General features: G+C 42.7%; 1 protein-coding gene across 3 annotated transcripts in view; it reads right to left on the reverse strand.

Moving 5' to 3' along the window:
• Positions 1–19442, reverse strand: part of setd5 (SET domain containing 5) — a 25861-nt gene extending 6419 nt beyond the window's left edge. For 2 of the 3 annotated variants that reach the window (XM_035524338.1, XM_027016759.2), the window contains exons 1-18: positions 19029–19442; positions 7573–7834; positions 5907–6009; positions 5094–5344; positions 4804–4862; positions 4485–4672; positions 4307–4345; positions 3687–3932; positions 3449–3597; positions 3150–3267; positions 2860–2969; positions 2451–2703; positions 2211–2291; positions 1885–2100; positions 1434–1787; positions 854–1099; positions 539–659; positions 171–433 (exon numbers count right to left, since the gene is read on the reverse strand). In XM_035524338.1, coding sequence (XP_035380231.1) covers positions 171–433; positions 539–659; positions 854–1099; positions 1434–1787; positions 1885–2100; positions 2211–2291; positions 2451–2703; positions 2860–2969; positions 3150–3267; positions 3449–3597; positions 3687–3932; positions 4307–4345; positions 4485–4672; positions 4804–4862; positions 5094–5344; positions 5907–6009; positions 7573–7643 — 2868 coding nt within the window. In that variant the 5' untranslated portion in view covers positions 7644–7834; positions 19029–19442. The remainder of the gene's footprint in view (positions 1–170; positions 434–538; positions 660–853; positions 1100–1433; positions 1788–1884; positions 2101–2210; positions 2292–2450; positions 2704–2859; positions 2970–3149; positions 3268–3448; positions 3598–3686; positions 3933–4306; positions 4346–4484; positions 4673–4803; positions 4863–5093; positions 5345–5906; positions 6010–7572; positions 7835–19028) is intronic. The other variant, XM_035524337.1, reaches the window with a different exon arrangement.
• Between the last annotated feature and the right edge of the window lie 157 nt (positions 19443–19599).

Below are 19599 nucleotides of genomic sequence, written 5' to 3' on the forward strand. Positions count from 1 at the left end.
TGCTCAGCTGGCTTACCCGAATACAGGGCCTTTCTATTCTAGCTTCCCCGGCAGCCACGTGGATGTACATTTGTCTTGTTTTAAGCTATAAGTTTATACCGCTTGATGTACTTGTTAATACTGCAAATTCATGAATATGTGAGAATTTCAAAGTCCCAACACGTTTGTACCTCAAACTGCAGAGGTGTGTTGCATCGACTGGCGGGGAGGGACGTGAGAGGAGAGAAGGGCAGCATGCCGCCGTTCTGCCTCTCCTCTTCAGCCCCTAAATACAGCGAGCATGATGACAGCGGCGGGTGCAGCGCGCTCAGGGAGGGCTCAGAGGGCAGCGGCGGCGTGATGGGGGACAGGGGTCGCAGCAGAAGGTCAGGAGGTGGGGCCACCGTCTCAGCTGCATACTTTGACTTCCTCTTTTTAAAGGGTGCCGTCACTTCTGCATGTGCCATGAGAGGAATTATCAAAACATATGCTACAGGGGGAAATTGGTGAACTATTTGCGAAAAACGAAGTGAGACGTTTGTGAATAGCAAGGCCCTACCGGGTCTGGAGGGAAAGGAGGCCGTGCAGCTGCTGTTACTTTGGTGTGAAGAGGTGGAGTTGGTGCCATCTTCCATAGAACCAGATGACATGCTCTCATCCAGCGCCTGCTTTATCCACCTCTACTCACACGCACACGCATACATGAAATAAGTATGCCACTATAGCAAAACTACTTGTGGGTATTCAGTGTCCAAATTAAAACACCACCACAACCAAACAGCCATCTTATAAATGCAACTTTTTACTCTCACCAACACTTTCTGAAAAACAAAGTGCTGAGGAGTGTCTGAGCACAGCATCTTTTCTCGCTCACCTTCTTGCAGGAGCCGTAGGCGGGGTCAACGGTGAGGGGCCGGCGCCGCCGCTCAGGGTTGAAGGGCGAGCCAAAGCGCACATAATGTTTGGGGGTGGTGCAGATCAGGGGGGAGTGCACCAGGCCTGGCAGCATGTTGAGCGTGGTGGCCAACACTGTGGGGTCGGTGGTGATACGCAGGGGCCGCTCCACGGGCTCCTCCACCCTCTCTGGAGCCTTGTCATTTAGCCACTCTGTCACAAGGTACTGAAACAGCAGGGCGGAGAACAGCAACTGGGTTAGAATGCTGTTGGGGCTATTACGCAGCTTTAGTACAAAAAAAATCTAAACGGTCAGGTTCAATTCATTCTTTTTTGTTTGCATGTTTGCTTAATATTTTCAAGTAATTGGTTAGGAATGGTTGGAGTGACCAGGAGGTATGAAGAACTATTAACTGCCTTTAAAATAAATAAAATCTTCTTCAAACCAATGTTTGAAAAGTTCTCAACACAACATTCATTTCCAAGGTTCAGTGGGGAAAAAGGAAGACCAACAGCACCCCCTGCAGTCAGTAAAGCACTTAAGAGTAACAATCTCATACCTTTTTGGTTTTGGGGTATCTAACACTGGCCTTGCTGCCCGGCGCTACAGAAGGTGCTCCACTGCCTTCCCCATCCTGTGGCTGTCCGGGCCCCACTGCGCCGTCCCCGGGCCCCAGCTCCCCCGGGCCAGCAGCACTGCCCCCCTCCTCCCCTCCAATAGTTGCACTCGCCTCGGCCGCCTGCTGTGCCAGCAGGGCCTGCCGCTGGCGCCGTGCCCGCTGGGCCGAGCCCGACCGGTAGCGGGAGATGCGGCTCTTGGGCCGTGGTTTGGAGGAGCGGGCGGGGGGAGGTTTGGGGGCGGCGAGGGCGGCAGAGGGGACCCTTTCCGACTCAACTGAGGCGACTGCTGGGTCCTTAGGGATGAAGACAAAACGAAAGAACAAAATGGTTAAACAAAGGCGATGGGGGAGCAAGATCAGAGCAAGATTCATAAAAGCCGCAGCGTCTCACAGGAGCGAATGAGGTGCGCCGCGTGCTGACTCCTCCCAATGTGCCTGCATTTGGACCAGGGTTGGGGGAGGAGACCCCACCTTCCTCAGGTTCCACCCCTTCCTGTTTCAGGTCATCAGGGCCACCCCTTTCCGTGCCCTGAGAGCCACGTTTCCTCCTCTTCTCCAAGTTCTCAAACACATGCATGATGGCCTCAGCTTTCCGGTCCTCTCGGGACTGTAGGAGAGAACAAAGGTAACAAACAGCATTGGGGCGCCAAGCGGTCTGAGATCAGTCAGAGAAGAGCCAAGCTGTCTGTGGAAAGCTCCTCCTGTAGTGCTCCTTACCCGTCTGTTTGGCATGAGGACTCCAATTTCATCTACGTCCTCCTGCCCCTCCTCCCGTTTCAGTCCATCTACCAGACCCTCCTACAGAGGCAAAGCAAAGCCATCATAATCACCATCATCTGGAGAGCTGCAGCGTTCAGTTCTGACCCTCTATATGATGTCATATGTTAATAGTACAACAGTGTGACAAAGCAGGCCAACATAAGAGTTGCAGAGTTGCATGCGCATGCACACACCCACCTCTGCATCACTAGCTCCATGTGCCTCCCCAGGTTCATCCAGGAGCTGGTTGCTTTCATCAGAAACACCCCCAATGACACCACTCCCTTCTAGCTCTTTCCGCCGGGCACGCCTCCTGCGAGTCTCCGCCCCCGGAAGGGCAAGCAGAGGGTTATGTGGTGGGGGCAGCAGAGACTCGAGGGGGCTCTGGTTATGTTTCTGAACTGGGCAGTTCTGATTGCCTTTATGACATGCACAGTCCACCTTATAATTACTGCCAGAAAAGAGACACACAGAACACAAGATGGCCATTATGTTTCCAGCAACAAGGCGTTTACTTTGATGGGTATTATGACTCCAGCTGCACCCTTAAGAAATGTAGTAAGCTAGCATTTAGGATGAGAAATAAACTAGAGGACTTAACACTGACCAGCTGTTGAACTCGTAGTCAAAGCCAATAGTGACCTCAGAGTCTTTAGAGATGCGAGTGACAGCATAGATACACAGGTGAATCATTCCCTCTGCAATCATATGCCGCACCTATATCAAAACGTGTGTCCGAGGGAGAGAAAGGGAGAAGAAGCCAAACTGTAAGTATATTTACCTCAGAAGTTTCAAGTTTATAACTTTTCTAATAAAACTTTATTATTAAATCATTAATTAAACAAATACAAAGTCTCCAACCAGTTATTACTGGCATCATCGGCTCTGTGTACTGACCTCAGCATTAGGTGTACAGGATCTCCTGATGAAGCGAGCATCATTACCATATGTCCGTGCATCCACACACATCTCCACCTCGTTAAACTTGGAGTAGAACAGGACAAATGGGTAGGGCCTACAGGGCAGAAGCACATACAAAATCTTTATGGAAACAGGGAGTGCTGGAGGATGGCCAAAAACTCATCCATTTCTGCAAAATTATTTTAAATAAAATGCTGACCAGTATGGAACTATACAAAGAATGCCTTCTAAAAGAACTGATATTACATACACGAAACACATGGGAACAGACTCACTTTTTGAAGAAGTGGCCGTTGACCTCAAACTGCTGTTTGAGCATGACCTTGCCTCTGTACTCGATGATGAGCGTGTCGGGCTCCAAATCCCGCGCAGCTCGTAGGATTTTCCTGTGTTTCTGCACGCGTGTCACACGACCCAGCTGTAACTATACAAACACAAACACACAATTTCAGTACTCAGATTCCCCAAAATGAAGTGGAGGGCAGCACGGCTGAAGGGGCGATGGCGCTGCACCTGCATCTGTGAGCTGAGCACGGTGTTGTTGCAGGCCAACTCTGTGCGGTTGATGGTGTCCATGGTGAGTGCAGGAGAACTGGGTGAGCCCTTGGAGGCGGAGCGATGGACATGCAGCAGTGTCTGCACGTCAGCGCTGTACTGGTTGACCTGGGCCTCCTCGTACTGGTCCGTCCACTGGCGGATCCGCGTCTCCCAGCCTTCAGCTGTGTTTTCGTCCAACACGCTCGCCTCGCTGGTGGAGTTCTAGACAGGGACAGAAGCAACGACAGATAAAAACAGAAAGAGACTGCGTGAGAATAATGTCATTTTTAATGCACCACCATGTACCAATTACAAATAATTTTTAAAAATAGTGCGAAAGCTTAAAACTGAAATAAAACTGCTCTGTTGTGGATACACTAACAAATTTGCTGAAGAATGGTGCTGAGTGGTGGTTATGAGCTCCATCCTCTGCACACATCCAAGGTCTCTGACAACAGACAAGACCAACTCACTGTACTGCCAACCTGCCATGGTTTGATGTAAGCTATTGGGACACAGGTGGGTAGTGTGTGATCATGTCAGTCAAGTTCACCTAAAATGTCCCTTTTTCCATGGCTATCATAATGTGTGCTTACCTTCATCCTCAAGGATTTTCTGGAACCTTCTCTAAAAGCCTGTGGGGGAAAAAACCCCACAGAATTTGAGTATGTCTTATAGTAACACAATATCTAATTTGCCTGGAATGTATAGAATATGATTGTGTGAGTCTACCTCTAGGTGAGATGAAGATGGCATGTACGCGAGCATTTGTACCTTGACCTTCTTGGCTTTAGGGGTGGCACGTGTTTTTTCTGTGCTCTTCTTCCTCTTCTTGGCTTTGCTGCGCTTTACTCTGTTGACGGTGAGAGTGATGCTGGTGGGTGTGTGCTGAGTAGCCGTGTACGACACTGTGGCAGCGGACACTTCCTCGTCTCCACTTTCTGTAGCGCTGCTCTCTCCTACTGTCGACACACACATGCACACGTGCACACAGTTAAGTACACTATTGGAAGAGCAGACACAAAAACACTTGATGCACACACTCACACCCATTAGGATTACTCTGCGTTTGTGTGTGTGTGTTCTCTCATACCCGACACATTGTCTTGCTTGCGACGCTGTCCATCTAGCCCTTTCCTCCTGTCCAGACCCCTAAACACATCAGCACCAGTGAGGCAGCAATCAAAACCTGAGTCCAATTGCACTGCACTAAACTCAACTAAGCCAAAAACTGCAACCAGACAAACAGTAATAACCACTGACTACACAGCAGCCTAGCAAACTGAGTCTCACACACAGTCCTACAGGGGGCTGCGTAGCTCCCCGAGACACCAAGCTAAAATGCCACATCATGCCCAGAGGCCCCAGCCATGCCGTCCCCACCTGCAGCTCTCGCACTTGATGAGGTAGCCGTCCTGTGTGAAGCGGCACTGGCACCGGCACCAGCCGGCCGGCACGGCGCCCTCCTCCTCCTCTGATGAGCTCTCGCTGTCGGCTGAGTTGTCAGGGTTGTTGGGGTGGAAGCGGGGGCGGGGGCAGCCCAGGGCGCCATTGAGCTCCAGTCGGGGGATGATGGTTTGGGAGAGTGGGGAGGTGGGAGGGGTGGGAGGGGGTGGAGCTCCATAGTTATGATCCTGAAAACGCACAGCAGAAGACTGTTGCATTTTTTTAGGAATTGTGTTAGGTATGAGAGCGAGAGAGAGAGGGGAAAAAAAACAAGAGAGAATGAGGCACAAAGGAAGGAAAAGAAAGTAACGAGGGAAGGAAAGAAGATAGTGGGAATGAAAACCATGGGAATGAAAAAAAAAACGTGTATTTGGAGTATGCCATTCAAAACCATGCGGGATTTGGTAGTGGCAGAGTGCTATTTTAGTGTCTGTGAAAAGTTGTTGGCTATAAGCCAACTTTATAATGAATGGGGGTTAAACAAATGTAGGGTTTATTTAGTGCTTATGATCACAAATCTTACTGCAGAACTGACAACTGGAGTATAGCTATTTTTGTGCCTTCAAGCAGGTTGCAGTTGTACTGACATAATTAAATACATGCTGCTTTACTCTCTGCAATGCCGTAAGGAAAAGAGGGTTCGACTACATGATGGAATAATTAAGAGTGTGTTTAGTAGGAGGGTGTGAGAGACGCTGCACATGTTTTCAGCTGAGCCCTGTAAGGCAGTGTGCGTGAAGCCACACTCACAGCGTAGGGCAGGCCCCGGTAGCCATGACTCTGTGCACTCCCACAGCTGTGGTTGGAGTAGGTCTTCTCGTTCACTGCAGGCGTCGCTTCCACTGACTCGGGACTGACAGCAGTTCAACAGCAACACGAAATAAGACATGTGGACTGAACATTGATCTTTAAAAAAAGCCATTGCAAATAACTGTCAATCAACTATGCAGTCTTTTGACTTATGACGTTTACAGAACTGACCACTAGGAGGCAACATTCTTCTAAAATGACAAATGCCTAAGAAGCTCTGGATGATGGAATGATCTTATGTAACCTCCACCGCCCACAAACAGGAACTCTCTTCTGTTTCAGCATTATTCTTTGAGAACTGCAAAAGGCTTGCATAATACTATCAAATATGTTTTATCAAACAAAATAAAGTCAAAATAATTTTACAAAAACCTAAAAAAAACCTTTAGCAGAAATCTAATTTTTATAGCTACAGAGAAATTTTTGCTTTTGTTTTTAGTTCTATAAAACTAACCAACTCTATGTATCCTGAGGAAGATGGTGTGTTGCGGTACCGCAGTGAAAACTACATAGTGAGGTGACTGGCGGGATGTTGGCCCATTAAGCCCATCACCATGTTAGCCCATCACCTGTTTTTTGTTTTTAACTACTTCTGTCAAAGACCATTTCAGAAAATGTGTATAGACTATATAAGTGTGATAAGGCAGCAGTGCATTGATTTTACAATGGAAATTTAATACATTGGTTTTGAAAACGTCAAGAGAGATTATATTTGACCTCTTATATTAAATAAAGCATGTGCTCAGTTTACTGTCAAACCTAAAAATCTTCTAAATCAATATTTATACTCTACTACTGCATAGTGGTACTCAACTACCTCCAGTTATGTGTTTACTAGGTGTTTTACTTTAAATAATTCTGAATAGTACCAAAATAGTTGAATCAGGAAGAAATTTGTGATTATGTAAAATGTTCAGCTCATTTCCTAAAGATCTGTAATTGAAGCATTTTGAGGTAAAAGATTTACACCCTTAACACAGAACCTAGTAAAGCAGTTTGCTGAGATTTTTTTAAATAAAGCCCATATTGGACCATAAAGCCCATGTTTATTCTTTGATTGCATTTTGCACATTTTGTAGATTTTACAGACTTTGCTTTATGCACAGATAAAGATTTGCTAATATTTATTTTTAATATTTGTTTGGTTTTCCTCCTGTTGCCCATTAGAGTTGTTTTTTTTATATATATATAAATGTTGGGAATAACTCTCTGACTGCTATTAGCAATTTGCTCCATATATTCTATATGTCTGAATATATATGCATTAAGGCTCGAGTGTTTACACACATTTCCATCTCAACACCAAGCCAAAGGAGGCCTAATTATTTTTTAAACAGACGAATAGCATCAATTTGTTTCATGACTTGTAACCATCAAGAATTGCCACACAAAGCTGAAATATTGGTAGCTCACACCAAACTGATGGACCAAGACCTCTGTGACCACAGAAACTAGTAAAAGCAGACTACACTTCCCAACTCCACCCTCTCTTCCTGGAGCCTCATCTTTAGGAGATTGAGAGGCATATTCTTAAATAAATGTTCCACTAAACTTCAACCTTGTCTGTCTTCTCTCCCTCACACATAGGAAATATGTTTGTACTCACTCTGAACCGGCGGCCATGTCTGTGTAAGGTGTCTCAGGTGTGGTGACTCCCAGTGCGATTGCTATGCTCATGACTTCAAGCACAGCGCCGCAGGGGAGGGGGGGTAAAGGGGGAGGGGAGAGGGATGGAGGGGCAGGGGGAGAGGAGGAGAGGAGGGGGAAGGAGGGAGGAAGGGATCACGAGGTCCGGATGGCAGCGACAGAGCACACCAGAGGCGGGGCGCCGCAGTGCCACTCACAGCACCTCACGCACATCAGGAGACCTGGAGAGAGTACAGAGGAAGCCAGAGAAGAAAGGGAGGTGAAAATCAACAGCGGGAAGAGCTAATCTGTCACTCGGAATATTTTGGATCAACAGCAGGAAGAGCTAATCTGTCGCTCTGAATATTTTGGATCTACTATGATCTTACTGGCAGCCTTAATGAAAATTAAATGTGTTATTTGTTATTCTTTAATGAAAAACATCCCTGCACCAATATACCAGAAACTATCCAGTCATTAAACTACACACACACACACACACACACAAAATTAGGTTCATGAGTGGAACAGATTTGTACAGACACACACAGCATGGTTTTAGAGGTTACGGTGTCCAGCCTTTGCACACACCACACACTTCTGAGATGACATCACTCTACAGCAGTTACTCACTGGCCTGGTGTTCCTTCCCAGAACTAACCAACAGTTTAACAGGAAAGTTCTCTTCTGCTATCAGATAAACCGCCAGCAAAAAAAAATGTTCCTTACCTATAGCCTGCTTCCTAGAAATGATGCTCCTAATGTCTTAACATTATATGCCTTAGAGCATCACAAAGGACAGTTTATAAGCACAAAAATTTGAAGTCGAAAATGGATTCAGACAATAGGGTTAATGTCATTTAGTCATAAACTGCATGTATTATAGCTAAACTTTACTCTGATTTTCAACTAAAATATTCTACTAAACTCCAAAAACTCCAGCAAATTATTTATACACTGATAGAACAAGACAGAATGTGTGAGCACCAGGACCCCTCTCATTTAACAGTGTGTCCCACAGATGTAAACACATATCTTAGATGTTAGGTGCTTTAATTCACCATAGCAGTAGCAGCAATGCTAGTCTGTCACAGGGCCAGTGCACTAACAAAAAAAATAAGCCCAGTAATGAAACAGCAAGTACTGCTCAAAGTGGAAAATCGAATAGAATAGGCTTTAGTCTATAAAGAGAGGTTTGACTATTACAAAGTACATCAGTACAATTACAAAGTACATCGGTTAACCTAAACCACATAGACAGACTGCGTGCACACCCCATCACTAAGCTGTGTTATACATAAACATGGCATGCCTGACATGGCAAAAGATGCAGTCCCTCCACTTTACAGAAGGGGGCAGAGCTGCATGCCAGACAGTTAAGGCATGGCTGTCATTTTATGCTGAGAACCTCACAAATGCATGTTCACACACAGAACAATCCAATGGCTGGTGTGAAAGGAGTAGAGGAGAGGATCTGTTTCTTAAAAAATATTAAGCAAGACATTGGAATCACTGACTGGTATTCGTCAGTACAGCTCTGGTTGTGCTAATCTTTCAGCTTGTCAAAATCCCTTGCCACATCAGTGTCTAATTAAATATACGCTGCGGTATGTTTGTGTCTGTGATTGGAATGTCACTTAAGTGCCCTTAGAGAGCATTCCTATCTACAGCTTCAACACAACACAAATTCTGTCAGCTTTCATTTGAGTCAGTCAATGTCAAGTGAAAACACATAAAACTACTGTTCTTTAGCAGTACATTTCAATGAGAAATAAAGTAAATACATATGTAACATTGAATAAGGCAATTAGGAAGAAGAGATTATATAAAACGGGATATGAAATAAACACACAGCCAAACACACAACATTTCAGCATTCAACCAAGGAACCAAGACATATTTTCTCTCACACACACACACACACACACACACACACACACACACACACACACACACACACACACACTTTAAATTCACTAAACCAAATTTTTAACTTTAACCACTGATTCTGATGTAGCCAGTTTCAGTAATGCAAATACAATGACAAACCTTTCTTCAAGGTTTAGGTTCAGATTACTGACAAACATCTAGACATTTTTTCACTTCCTATCAGGAACCATCTTAGCACCTACATGCATGGCGTTCTAAAACACGTCCCCGTAGATACGGTTGCTAACAGCCCATAGTGACGGTAGACAAGGACTCTGTTGAAGCGAGCTACCAGCCCTAACACCATTTCACCAGCAAGCCAACGATGTGTCGCCTTAACTTCTTTAACCCTGTCATAAATCAGCAGTGTAACAAGTAGACTACTACATCACTCAGACATCAGCACAACCAACAAGCAGGACATGGATTTACATTCAGATAAAGGGTAATGCTGACATTTTGACAATCGGTTGTTTCACTTGCATGACATTCCATAAATATTTTATGGAACTGAGTGAATGTGTTGTTCTACTTCACTTATACATTACAAAAGAAATGGAAAGCAGCTGATGTAAAACTGTAAAACTGATTTTATATTAAAATGTATGGGAAAACAGACAAGAACCAAAATCAAACAACTTCTGAGGTAATTAATTCTTTATTTTCTCATTAATCATTGACCATACAAACAATAAGGCCTTGGTAGCCCTGTATGCAACAGTTACAAAGCTACCCTCAGAAGGGAAATGAGATGGTGTGATAGGTATGGACTAAACCAGGACTTGTTCAAATCCAAAATATCACTACACATTTAGGGTTTGCCATTTTCTCTATGGCATCTACTCTCTTCTGCTTGTGCATGACTTTACAATGTTTTACAACACTGGGAAGTGATGCAACCTGTTTATTCTAGACAAAAAAACAATCACGTAATTTCAGTTTTAATTGCTGAGTCATGTTTGTGGTGTAAGAAAATGAGAGCAGTCATTAGCAAAAATAATATCAACTGGGATCCCTGGGATACATTTCCCTGTCAGAGATTCTGACTGGTGGATAATGATGTGATATGCAAGTTGGTTCCCTCCACCTGGAAGTACCTGTGGTTCTGTGAACAGCAGTAGCACAGCATTACTCTCTTAGCTAGTTTGCCAAACCATGTTCACATCATTGCTTTGCTTTTCTTTTGTTTGTTTGTTTTTTGTGTGTGTGGCTAATAAACTTATTATAAAGTTTCCCAAAATGTTTCCCTATATATTTTTTTTTTCATGTAATTCAATTTGACTTGACATAACCTGGTTATTGTACTGGTGCCAAGTAGATCAACTAGATCATACGCCGATTCCCCACTCCACAGTGCAGATCTGTTGGTGGTGTCAATGGATGGGATCTGCTCTTTTCCTGATATAAGAAACGCATTCATCTTACAAATGGTCATCTGCTGGACAAGTTCACATTCAGGACAGCAGCAGCAGAACATGAGCATTCACAAAGTCTCAACTAGCTAATATGCTGGAGGAGGAACACTTAGCAGATGGCTTATGGTCACTGAAAACATGTACCTAAAACAGAACACACACAGACACACACACCCACACACATCTCTGCTTTTTTTGTGAGGCATTAGTCCTGGTGCTAGACAGTGACTGCTCTAAGATGGACATAAATCACTACTAGTTCTTCTAATTGAAGTCAGGCAACACTCAGGTCATTCATGGCATCATTGTGTAACTTCCTTGAAAACAAGTGTCCATAAAGTTGGGAAACACCACCACAGATTTTTCAGAGTTTAAAGAGGTAATCGAGACACTCCTCCTTACACAACATACTTGAGTTGCTTGAGAAACAAGAAAGAATGAAGTCTGAACCACAAACACACACAGCCATTTTGAGTAGCTACCATACTAGAACCTTTATCCATCATCAGGCAATTCTATACTGCTAATTATGGTGAGAATGTGCAAGAGAAGCAATGTGAGTGCAGAAAAGAGACACCATCAATAGACCTCTACATACAGAGGCAGTCCAATGAACTTATCAATGGAGAAACAATGTCTGCACAGGAGATCACTTCATACTGGGTGCTTCTGTTATCCTTAAATTACACAACTCCAAAATCTGTGAAAAAGAGGAATAATAATTTCCATGGTAGCATGACTTGCCTAATGACTGGGAAAGAAAAGGATTTTGTAAGTGCCAGCCCCTATCCTCCCTCTATTCCTCTGACCAACTCCCTCAGTCAGTCAGTCTCTCCTGAACACTGGGCTCAAATTACTGACAGGCTCGCTTTCTTTCTGTCCCCTCTTTCTCCCCCCCCTCTCTCTCTCCCCCCCTCTCTCTCTCCCTCTCCCTCCCCCCCTCTCTCCCTCTCCCTCTCTCACACACGTTGAGGAAGACAGAGGCCATTTTAGAGAGGAGAAGATAAGGTCATAAAACAAGCAACACAAGCCTCCTTTCTCTCCTTCCTTACGCCTACTTTCACCCCTCATTCCCCATCAATTTGTCTTGGTTGCCTTCCCTTACCACCCTTACATGCTTCCTTCAGATTTTTTATCTCTCTGAGTATTTTCACAGTTGTATTCAATTTCTGAGTCTGCATCCAGAACCATTCTGGGCTGGGCAGGGGGATGGGCTCATTAACTCTTGTTTACTTTCACACAGAAGAATTCCATCAGATCTATGGACCATCTGCGCAATTCCATAAGTCACGTTTTCACCCATTTACTGCTTTTATTTTCTTGAATACACACACTCAAGCAGTGAAAAACACCACTTTTTTTAATACACTGCATTTCATGCCACTGTAACTCTTGAAAAGGGAAGTGATGAGCGATAAGTCAAAGCAATCACGTTACAAAATGAACCAATCGTCCAACCCCACACGTGGTGCTGGGAGTGTATAGTATCGACACGCAATGTGGAGTGCACCAGAGGTTCGCTTCAGGTGAACACCAGGCTGCTGATTTCAGGAAGACTTAAAAACAGGGAGAAAAAAGTTTTCCACTTGACAAAACATACCAAACTCACACAGCAAGTGGTCCTGAGTCCAGAATAAAGCATGAAAATAGTTATTAGCATAGTTGGATGCTAGGACAGTGCAAGAGAAAGGGAAGCAAAGCAGAATAAGTGAACCAACAAGGAACATTTACTTACCACCCACTTTTTAAAGAAACACTTTGCAGGTGTACAGTTACAGTCTATAACCCATCTGTTGCCTTTCACAATTAGTGTTAGATATCTTCAGCTTTCATCAATGGTCAGCTTCTGTCCAGAGGATCACTCTGGACCGAGCAATGACATTGACGCCTGCCAAACCATCACTAACACCGCTGTGCCTAATATATGTGTATCAGCTGAGCTCCCACAACCACGCCTCCGTGCTGTAACCAACTGTGCAATTCTATATACGTTTTGTGCAATTTAATGTGTTTATACTTTGTTGAGAACGGTCTAGTTCTGAAATGATATCTGATCAGCTGTGTTGCTGTGATCTGAAACTGACCAATGATTAAAGGCATTAGAGTAGCTGGTGAATTTGTACATGCTGGGTTTCATTCAATGGCACACATATAAAATACACTTGCAAGACAGGTGTAAGAAAGTGTCAGTGACTAGATATGAGGCGTTTTTAATAACATGTCTGCTGATTGTGCAGCTAAGGAAAATTAGCATTGAACCAAACAAGTCATGATGAGTAATTAAAATAAATTAATGGCATAGTTCTTCTTAATTAACTGTATGCTTGTGAAGCCTTTATTCCCCGTTTGCCAAAGTTCATTAATATCTTAAGTTCTCAGGGTGTAGCAATACTATTGCTTTGTGAATTATTTTTTTCCCTTTATTAATTCATAATCTTAACATTCCTCTCCCTCCACATGCAGAGCTGATGACAAGTTTAATAGCAATTATTCTGTATCTGATTTATCACATTCCACCAAGCCTATAATGTAGGCTGTGAAATAAACGGGCCACCAATGCAAATGTTTTGCTTCTATGTTTGCAACAAACACAGCATACAGAACCTTCACAGCTTTCTATATAGAAACATTGTTCAGCAGAATAAATAAAGCCCAGTGCACTTCATTCTATTTTGATCATTCATTCTGAAAGAAAAAAAATACTAAAGAAAGGGCTTGGCTGCATCCATTCAAAAAAAAAAATCCATTGTCCTAGTACTTGAAACAGAGCTCGACCCATCACCAATACCTAGTCTGGAACATGCTCAGGCACACACAAAAATGACATCATCTCTCTTAGCAGAGAAAGTTAAAACAAACAACAAACCAACCCCATGACTCACTGAGATCCCGCCCATTACGTTGTTTCTTCCTGTCCAGTCTTTACCCTCCCTGTGTCTATTCTGTCCAGAGCCACCTTTGGCTTTTAAAATAAGAAAAGCTTAAAAGTTGCCGTTCATACCCCCCCCCCCAATTTTCCCCCACATTCTTCTAGACTCTAAAAGATTAAGACTGGCTTTATGACCAGATGGAATCTACAGCTCTGAAGGCTCAATGGAGTAATGTGGTTTAACTGAGGTTAAAGATAATGGATTCAGCTAATTCAGACGCAAATGCTGCAACAGTCAACACACCTCTCTGTGGCCCTTTACTGATCAAACATGTTTCTTAAAATATCTTTATATGGTACAAAACCTCCTTGGTCATAACCTAAAACAATCCGCAAAGAGCAATCATCAGCAGCAGCAGCTTTTCCAGGTCATTTGTGTTGTTCAAACAAATAAATGTAATGCAATCTGGTTGGCTATTCTGCTATTCTGCTATGCATATTTCCTTTCCTGAAAGGACTAGGAGGAAGTTCATAAGGTGGAAAAAGTTATAATTTTACATTTTCTGCTCTCTGGTCTGTATAACCATAGTTGCAGAATTTACCTCACTCTCAGGCAAGACAACACTGCAATGCCTTAAACACTGAACCAGAATAAAGTCCACCACATGTAAAAAGAATCGCATAAAACAACCAGATAACTTTTAATATTTATATCACTTCTTAAATGTAAAAAATTCAAGCTTAAATAATAATAAGCCCTGTTTTCTTTATCATGCTGTTCACAGGGACTTTTATATGAACTAACATTTCCAGCACAGTTGAGCACTAATATATAACCAGAACACAGTTTTAAAATATATTTGCATTCCATGTCATGACAACACCCTTTCTGTCAAAATGCTTCATGCAGCACCTAACCACCATTTGCTCCGTTAAAACAACAAATCAGATAACAACTTTGATCTTGAGGCAGTATGAACAGAGTAGTAAGACTCACAAAATACATACTCTGGAACTAAAATGGCTGCTTCAGTTCTACAAAAAAGTAAAGCAAGAAAAAAGGGAGGGAAAGCAAAAGATCAGGAAGCATGTTCCTTACGTGCCTATATGGACACACAAGAGAAAGACAGATAGGGACATGGGCTCAAAGTGAGAGTTTATATAGACACAGACATTGACACAAAATACAAAAACCGTGATGGCTGTTGAATTACAGGAATAGTTAAAGATCTCTCCATTTCAGCCTAGTGTTTATCAGATTACACCTGAGGCAAATGAGAGAGGAAGGGGGAAAGGATTCAAATTGTCCTGTAATTTTTTTCCACTGCTCTGTTATTCTTTCAAGAACGTTGCTCTTCACTACACAGAAAAACATGGACCAAAGCCATAAAAACAACACCCCCACCAACCTTAAAACACAAACATATGTGCGTATGCAGAGACCAATCTATGGACACACCTCTTGTGATAGGCTGAGAAACTCAGAAACTGCTCCAATCATAAAACAACAGGGAGGCAGGAGTCAGAGCGCCATGTTTTTAACCCTGTGGTACTATCCATAGGACACAGATACTCAGGGCAGCTACTGAGTGTCAGAGCCAAGTATTGTACTGCAGACGCAGTCATATGAACATTAAAGTTATAGAATAACATACATAGGGGTCTGACTTGCTCTCCTTCACACAAGCAAATCTTAACTTTTGAATGATCACGGTAAAGCTGAAAAATAACCCTTTTATTTTGATACATTTTTTTTTGTTCAGTTGATTAAAATGTATACACAGAACCTAGAGCAAAAACACGTAGCATAGTTGTAAACAATAAGTATAAATTCAACTACTTAGCCTCTTCCTCATATCCCTTCCTGTAAATCTGCCACCCCTCACCCCCCTTTCCTCTGCTGGAATCCTGTCTCTCTCCACTGGCAGTGGACCAGCATCATATTTCAAACTCAGACTCTCTGTGACCAATAAACCATTCCTGAACAGGCCACATTAGAGGACAGTTGCATAATCGTCACACATTTACCACCATATTTGTGGCCTTTCACCCAACTTCCTCTGTAACAACTCGTGTACAAATTCAGTTAACATATTTGCTCACATCCTTTTGTTTCATGTATTCAAGTATTTATCTAAAAATAATAATAATTTAATTTAAAGTCGCCCCAGGACAGAAGAGAGCTCTACTATAAATAAGAAAGCGAGCGACAAGAGAATGAACTTGAGAGAGAGACAGAGGGAGGGAGAACTAAGACCTGCCCCCTGTGACTGAACATTCCTTCAGATCGTCATGTATCAGTACCAAGAGGGGGAGGGGGAGAAGAGGCTCACTTCGGGGGCAACACTACAGGTATAAACGTGTGGAAATCCAATCCGTGACTAGAATTTAACAGTACTATGTCAAAATCTGAAACATTATCTTCTTTCACTTTTGGTTTGCTGCACTGACAGCAATGCATCACTAAAATAGTAATGAAAAATTCACAATTCTTTAAGACGAAAAAGGATTGAGATTCAGGAAATTAAACAAACTTCAAAAACAAGCTATTTTATAAGTGTACATTTGTTACATTTTGATTTGAGTCATTTGTGCTCTACAATTTTGTCTTCTTAAGGCCGATTTGTCCATTGTCTCTTCACAAAGCAGTGTGGTTAGATAACAAGTCGGGTGAGTGAGGGAGAGAGCTCAAATTTCACGTGGTTGGGATCGGCCAAAACAGCAGCAGTGACTGAAATAACATGGAAACATGTTCAAAAAATGTTTGGTGGGATCAATCAAATGTGACTATGCACACACATGAAAAGTGAAGGGGGAGAGAGGTGGGGGTTATAAAGACTGTCTGTCTGTCTGTGACAGGCACTGGTTGTCAGATTAGTTCTAAAACTATGTATACCACACGTTTCCATTTCACTCCGGATGACAACGTTTGGGGCCCGTCACCTTTACCTTACTTATTGCGTTTGTGCTTTATAAAACCTAAAACAACTATCCACTGATATTTCTAAGCCATTTCATAATTCTGAGGTAACATCCAAGTTTTCCCACAGCTCCCCAAAACAACAGTATTTCTGAACATGGCGTCACACTACAGCGTCACCGCACTTGCATCGGCTTTTGAGCAAAATGCGAAACACTCGCTTACGTATTTGGCCTCAGATATCTCGACAATGACAATACAAACGTTATCCGTAATCAAGTCTTGTCGTTAGCTTTTTTAAAGCGAAAATCTCTTTCGATGTGTTTAGGATTCGTGCTCATCTACGAAAAGTACCTGCTGCGTAGCAGTACCAAATATTTCAGGCACTATTCTGGACAGCCTTTGTACACGGTCAATGAAACAAGGGGTCCTGGGAAGATCGAAATGAGCTATTAGCCAGCTTGACGTGACCTACCATGGCAAGTAGCCACGGTGTCATTTTAAACAAACGAATAAAATGCGTTTATCGGCCATATAGTATTGCACTATTTTAACACGCTTTTTGTAACGGACGCTAAATAGCTCTAATGGTGGAACAAGATAGACAAACGTTTAAGAATTAAATCTGGCTAGACTTAAAATAACGACACATTATACACAAATAAACCCAGCCCAGAACTTTGTGTTGGGACAATGAAATCGTCTATTGGGGCCATTCTTTATAAAGACGTGAAGTAAAAGGGTTAGTTCGTATAATAATTAAATAGGATACTCCCAGCTGGAGAGGAGGAGAGAAGAACCGAATCGTTAGCCATTCCACCCTCGCTCGCCCTCTCCCCTGTCGTTTCAACTCACTTGTTGTTGAAATAAAAATGGAGGCTAAAAAAGGAAACGCGAGCTCCCCTTAGAAATACCACCCATTTCTCATCGCCGTCGCCGAAGAGATTTGGGGGGTGGGGGTGGGGGTGGGGGTGGGGATGGGGGTGATGAGAAAAGCAAGTCACCGTTCTAAGAGTTGGCATTATGTTATCTTCTGAAAGAGAGAAAAGTTCAAAGCAAGACACCAAATCTGAGCGTCCTTAAACTTAAGGGAGCTAAAGTGAATATATAGTTTACATATTTCAGTACAACATGGAGCACAGTAAACCAATAAACAGGAATATAGAGAGTATTACTACTAAAGCAAATTATTAAATAAATAATAATAAAATATTCAATTAGTCGAAATCATTTAGACCAGAATATTCATAATGTATATGGAACGTCCAACATTACGGGAAAAACCCAGTTAGTTATATCTCGGACATATTGCTTCGTCAACCACAGACAATACTGCCTTCCGAGAGAATTCAAAACATTACCATATCTTACAACTGGACATACAGTTTGGTATACAACTTGGCTCTTCTGACCCGAACACTAAGGTTACTGGCTAGCTAACCAGAGTAACTCCTTCAAAATATATATCGAGCTTCTTGCAATTAGACAAACAAAAACGTGATCAGTGCAAAAGCAAATCAAACTAGACATTCTCAAATGACCCAGGATTCCACTTCATATGCTAAAATCCTTAATAGCTTAATAATAATAATACTCCATGGTTTCCAAAGCCCAATGCCTGACAAAGATGGGACGAAATGACCGTTTGAATGTAAGGTACAAGATTAATAATCGAATGATCTTTTTAGAGAGCAAGTATTCTTTAATCTAGGATAGCTAATGCTATCGAACTAAAAGGAAACTGCTTAGTTTATTAGCTAGATAGATAGGTACTTTATGAACAACATTAAAACGACTGATTATGTATTTTTTTTAAATATGTCTAAACACATTTTGTCGTATTGACACCACTAAGCATGATGTATTGATACGAAAGTGCACACAAACACAACAATAAAGATACAAACAGTAAATGTTTACATCGTCAGGTCCTATAAAAAAAATGCAGCTCTCATAGCACGAGGAACTGGCCACAGTATTGTAAATACTGGTTGTAACAAGCAAGAAACACTATTTGCTAGCCAAATTGCTAGCTAACGAGCTAGTTAGCTAACTTGGACATTAGCTAGTTAGACGAACATGTAACTAATGTTACAGTGAAAACTGGTTGTACATAAATGCCTCCAAACGAATGCTTATGTAGATAACACAGGACTGAAGAGATCTTGCAACAGCTCACACGCAAACACCCAGAGCTAGCTAGACTAACTAAAGCTGACAAGTTATGCTGTAACTTTGACCATTAGTGATTCGTTACAAGGTACTGGCTGCAGAATAATCATGGCAAAAACATGTAAACTTACCCAGCCCGTCATTCCAACTCAGTTCAGATAAATATCCTATTTTGACAATTGTCTGTATTTAAATATTCCCACATCAAGGCGAATCAGTCAACGAGGCCTCTCCTTGCGACCTCGGCTTTTCCTGTAAGATGTAAGCCGAGAGGTAGCTCCCTCTCCCGGGGTACCTTCCAAACTTCTTAATGTCCCTTACGCAGTGGGTGAAAGTTTCATACCCTCTTCTGTCTGGGCCATAGCAGTTCCTTCGAATGTTATTTTGAATTCCTATTGGTTGCATCCATTTATAATGTTGTTTTACAATAATTATGGTCGATATTTATATGGGGTAGGCACAGCTCTCTGTGTTACAAGGCTGTGATTCTATCTCAGGTCCTTAACATTTGCAGTGGTGCCCATCCCCCTCCTCACCGGCATCGACCGCGGGTCCCAGCGAAACTGACACACAACCATACCACGGGGTTTCCATAGCATTCGATCAGGGGCTCAATATCGAGGCGGGACTTATCGTTGAAGCTCAGCCCGCTGTTTTGCTATAGGTTAGAAAACTGTCAATCTGTCTGCTTATAAAAAAAGC

The sequence above is a fragment of the Electrophorus electricus genome, chromosome 3 (assembly GCF_013358815.1).
Source record: "Electrophorus electricus isolate fEleEle1 chromosome 3, fEleEle1.pri, whole genome shotgun sequence".
NCBI lineage: Eukaryota > Metazoa > Chordata > Actinopteri > Gymnotiformes > Gymnotidae > Electrophorus > Electrophorus electricus.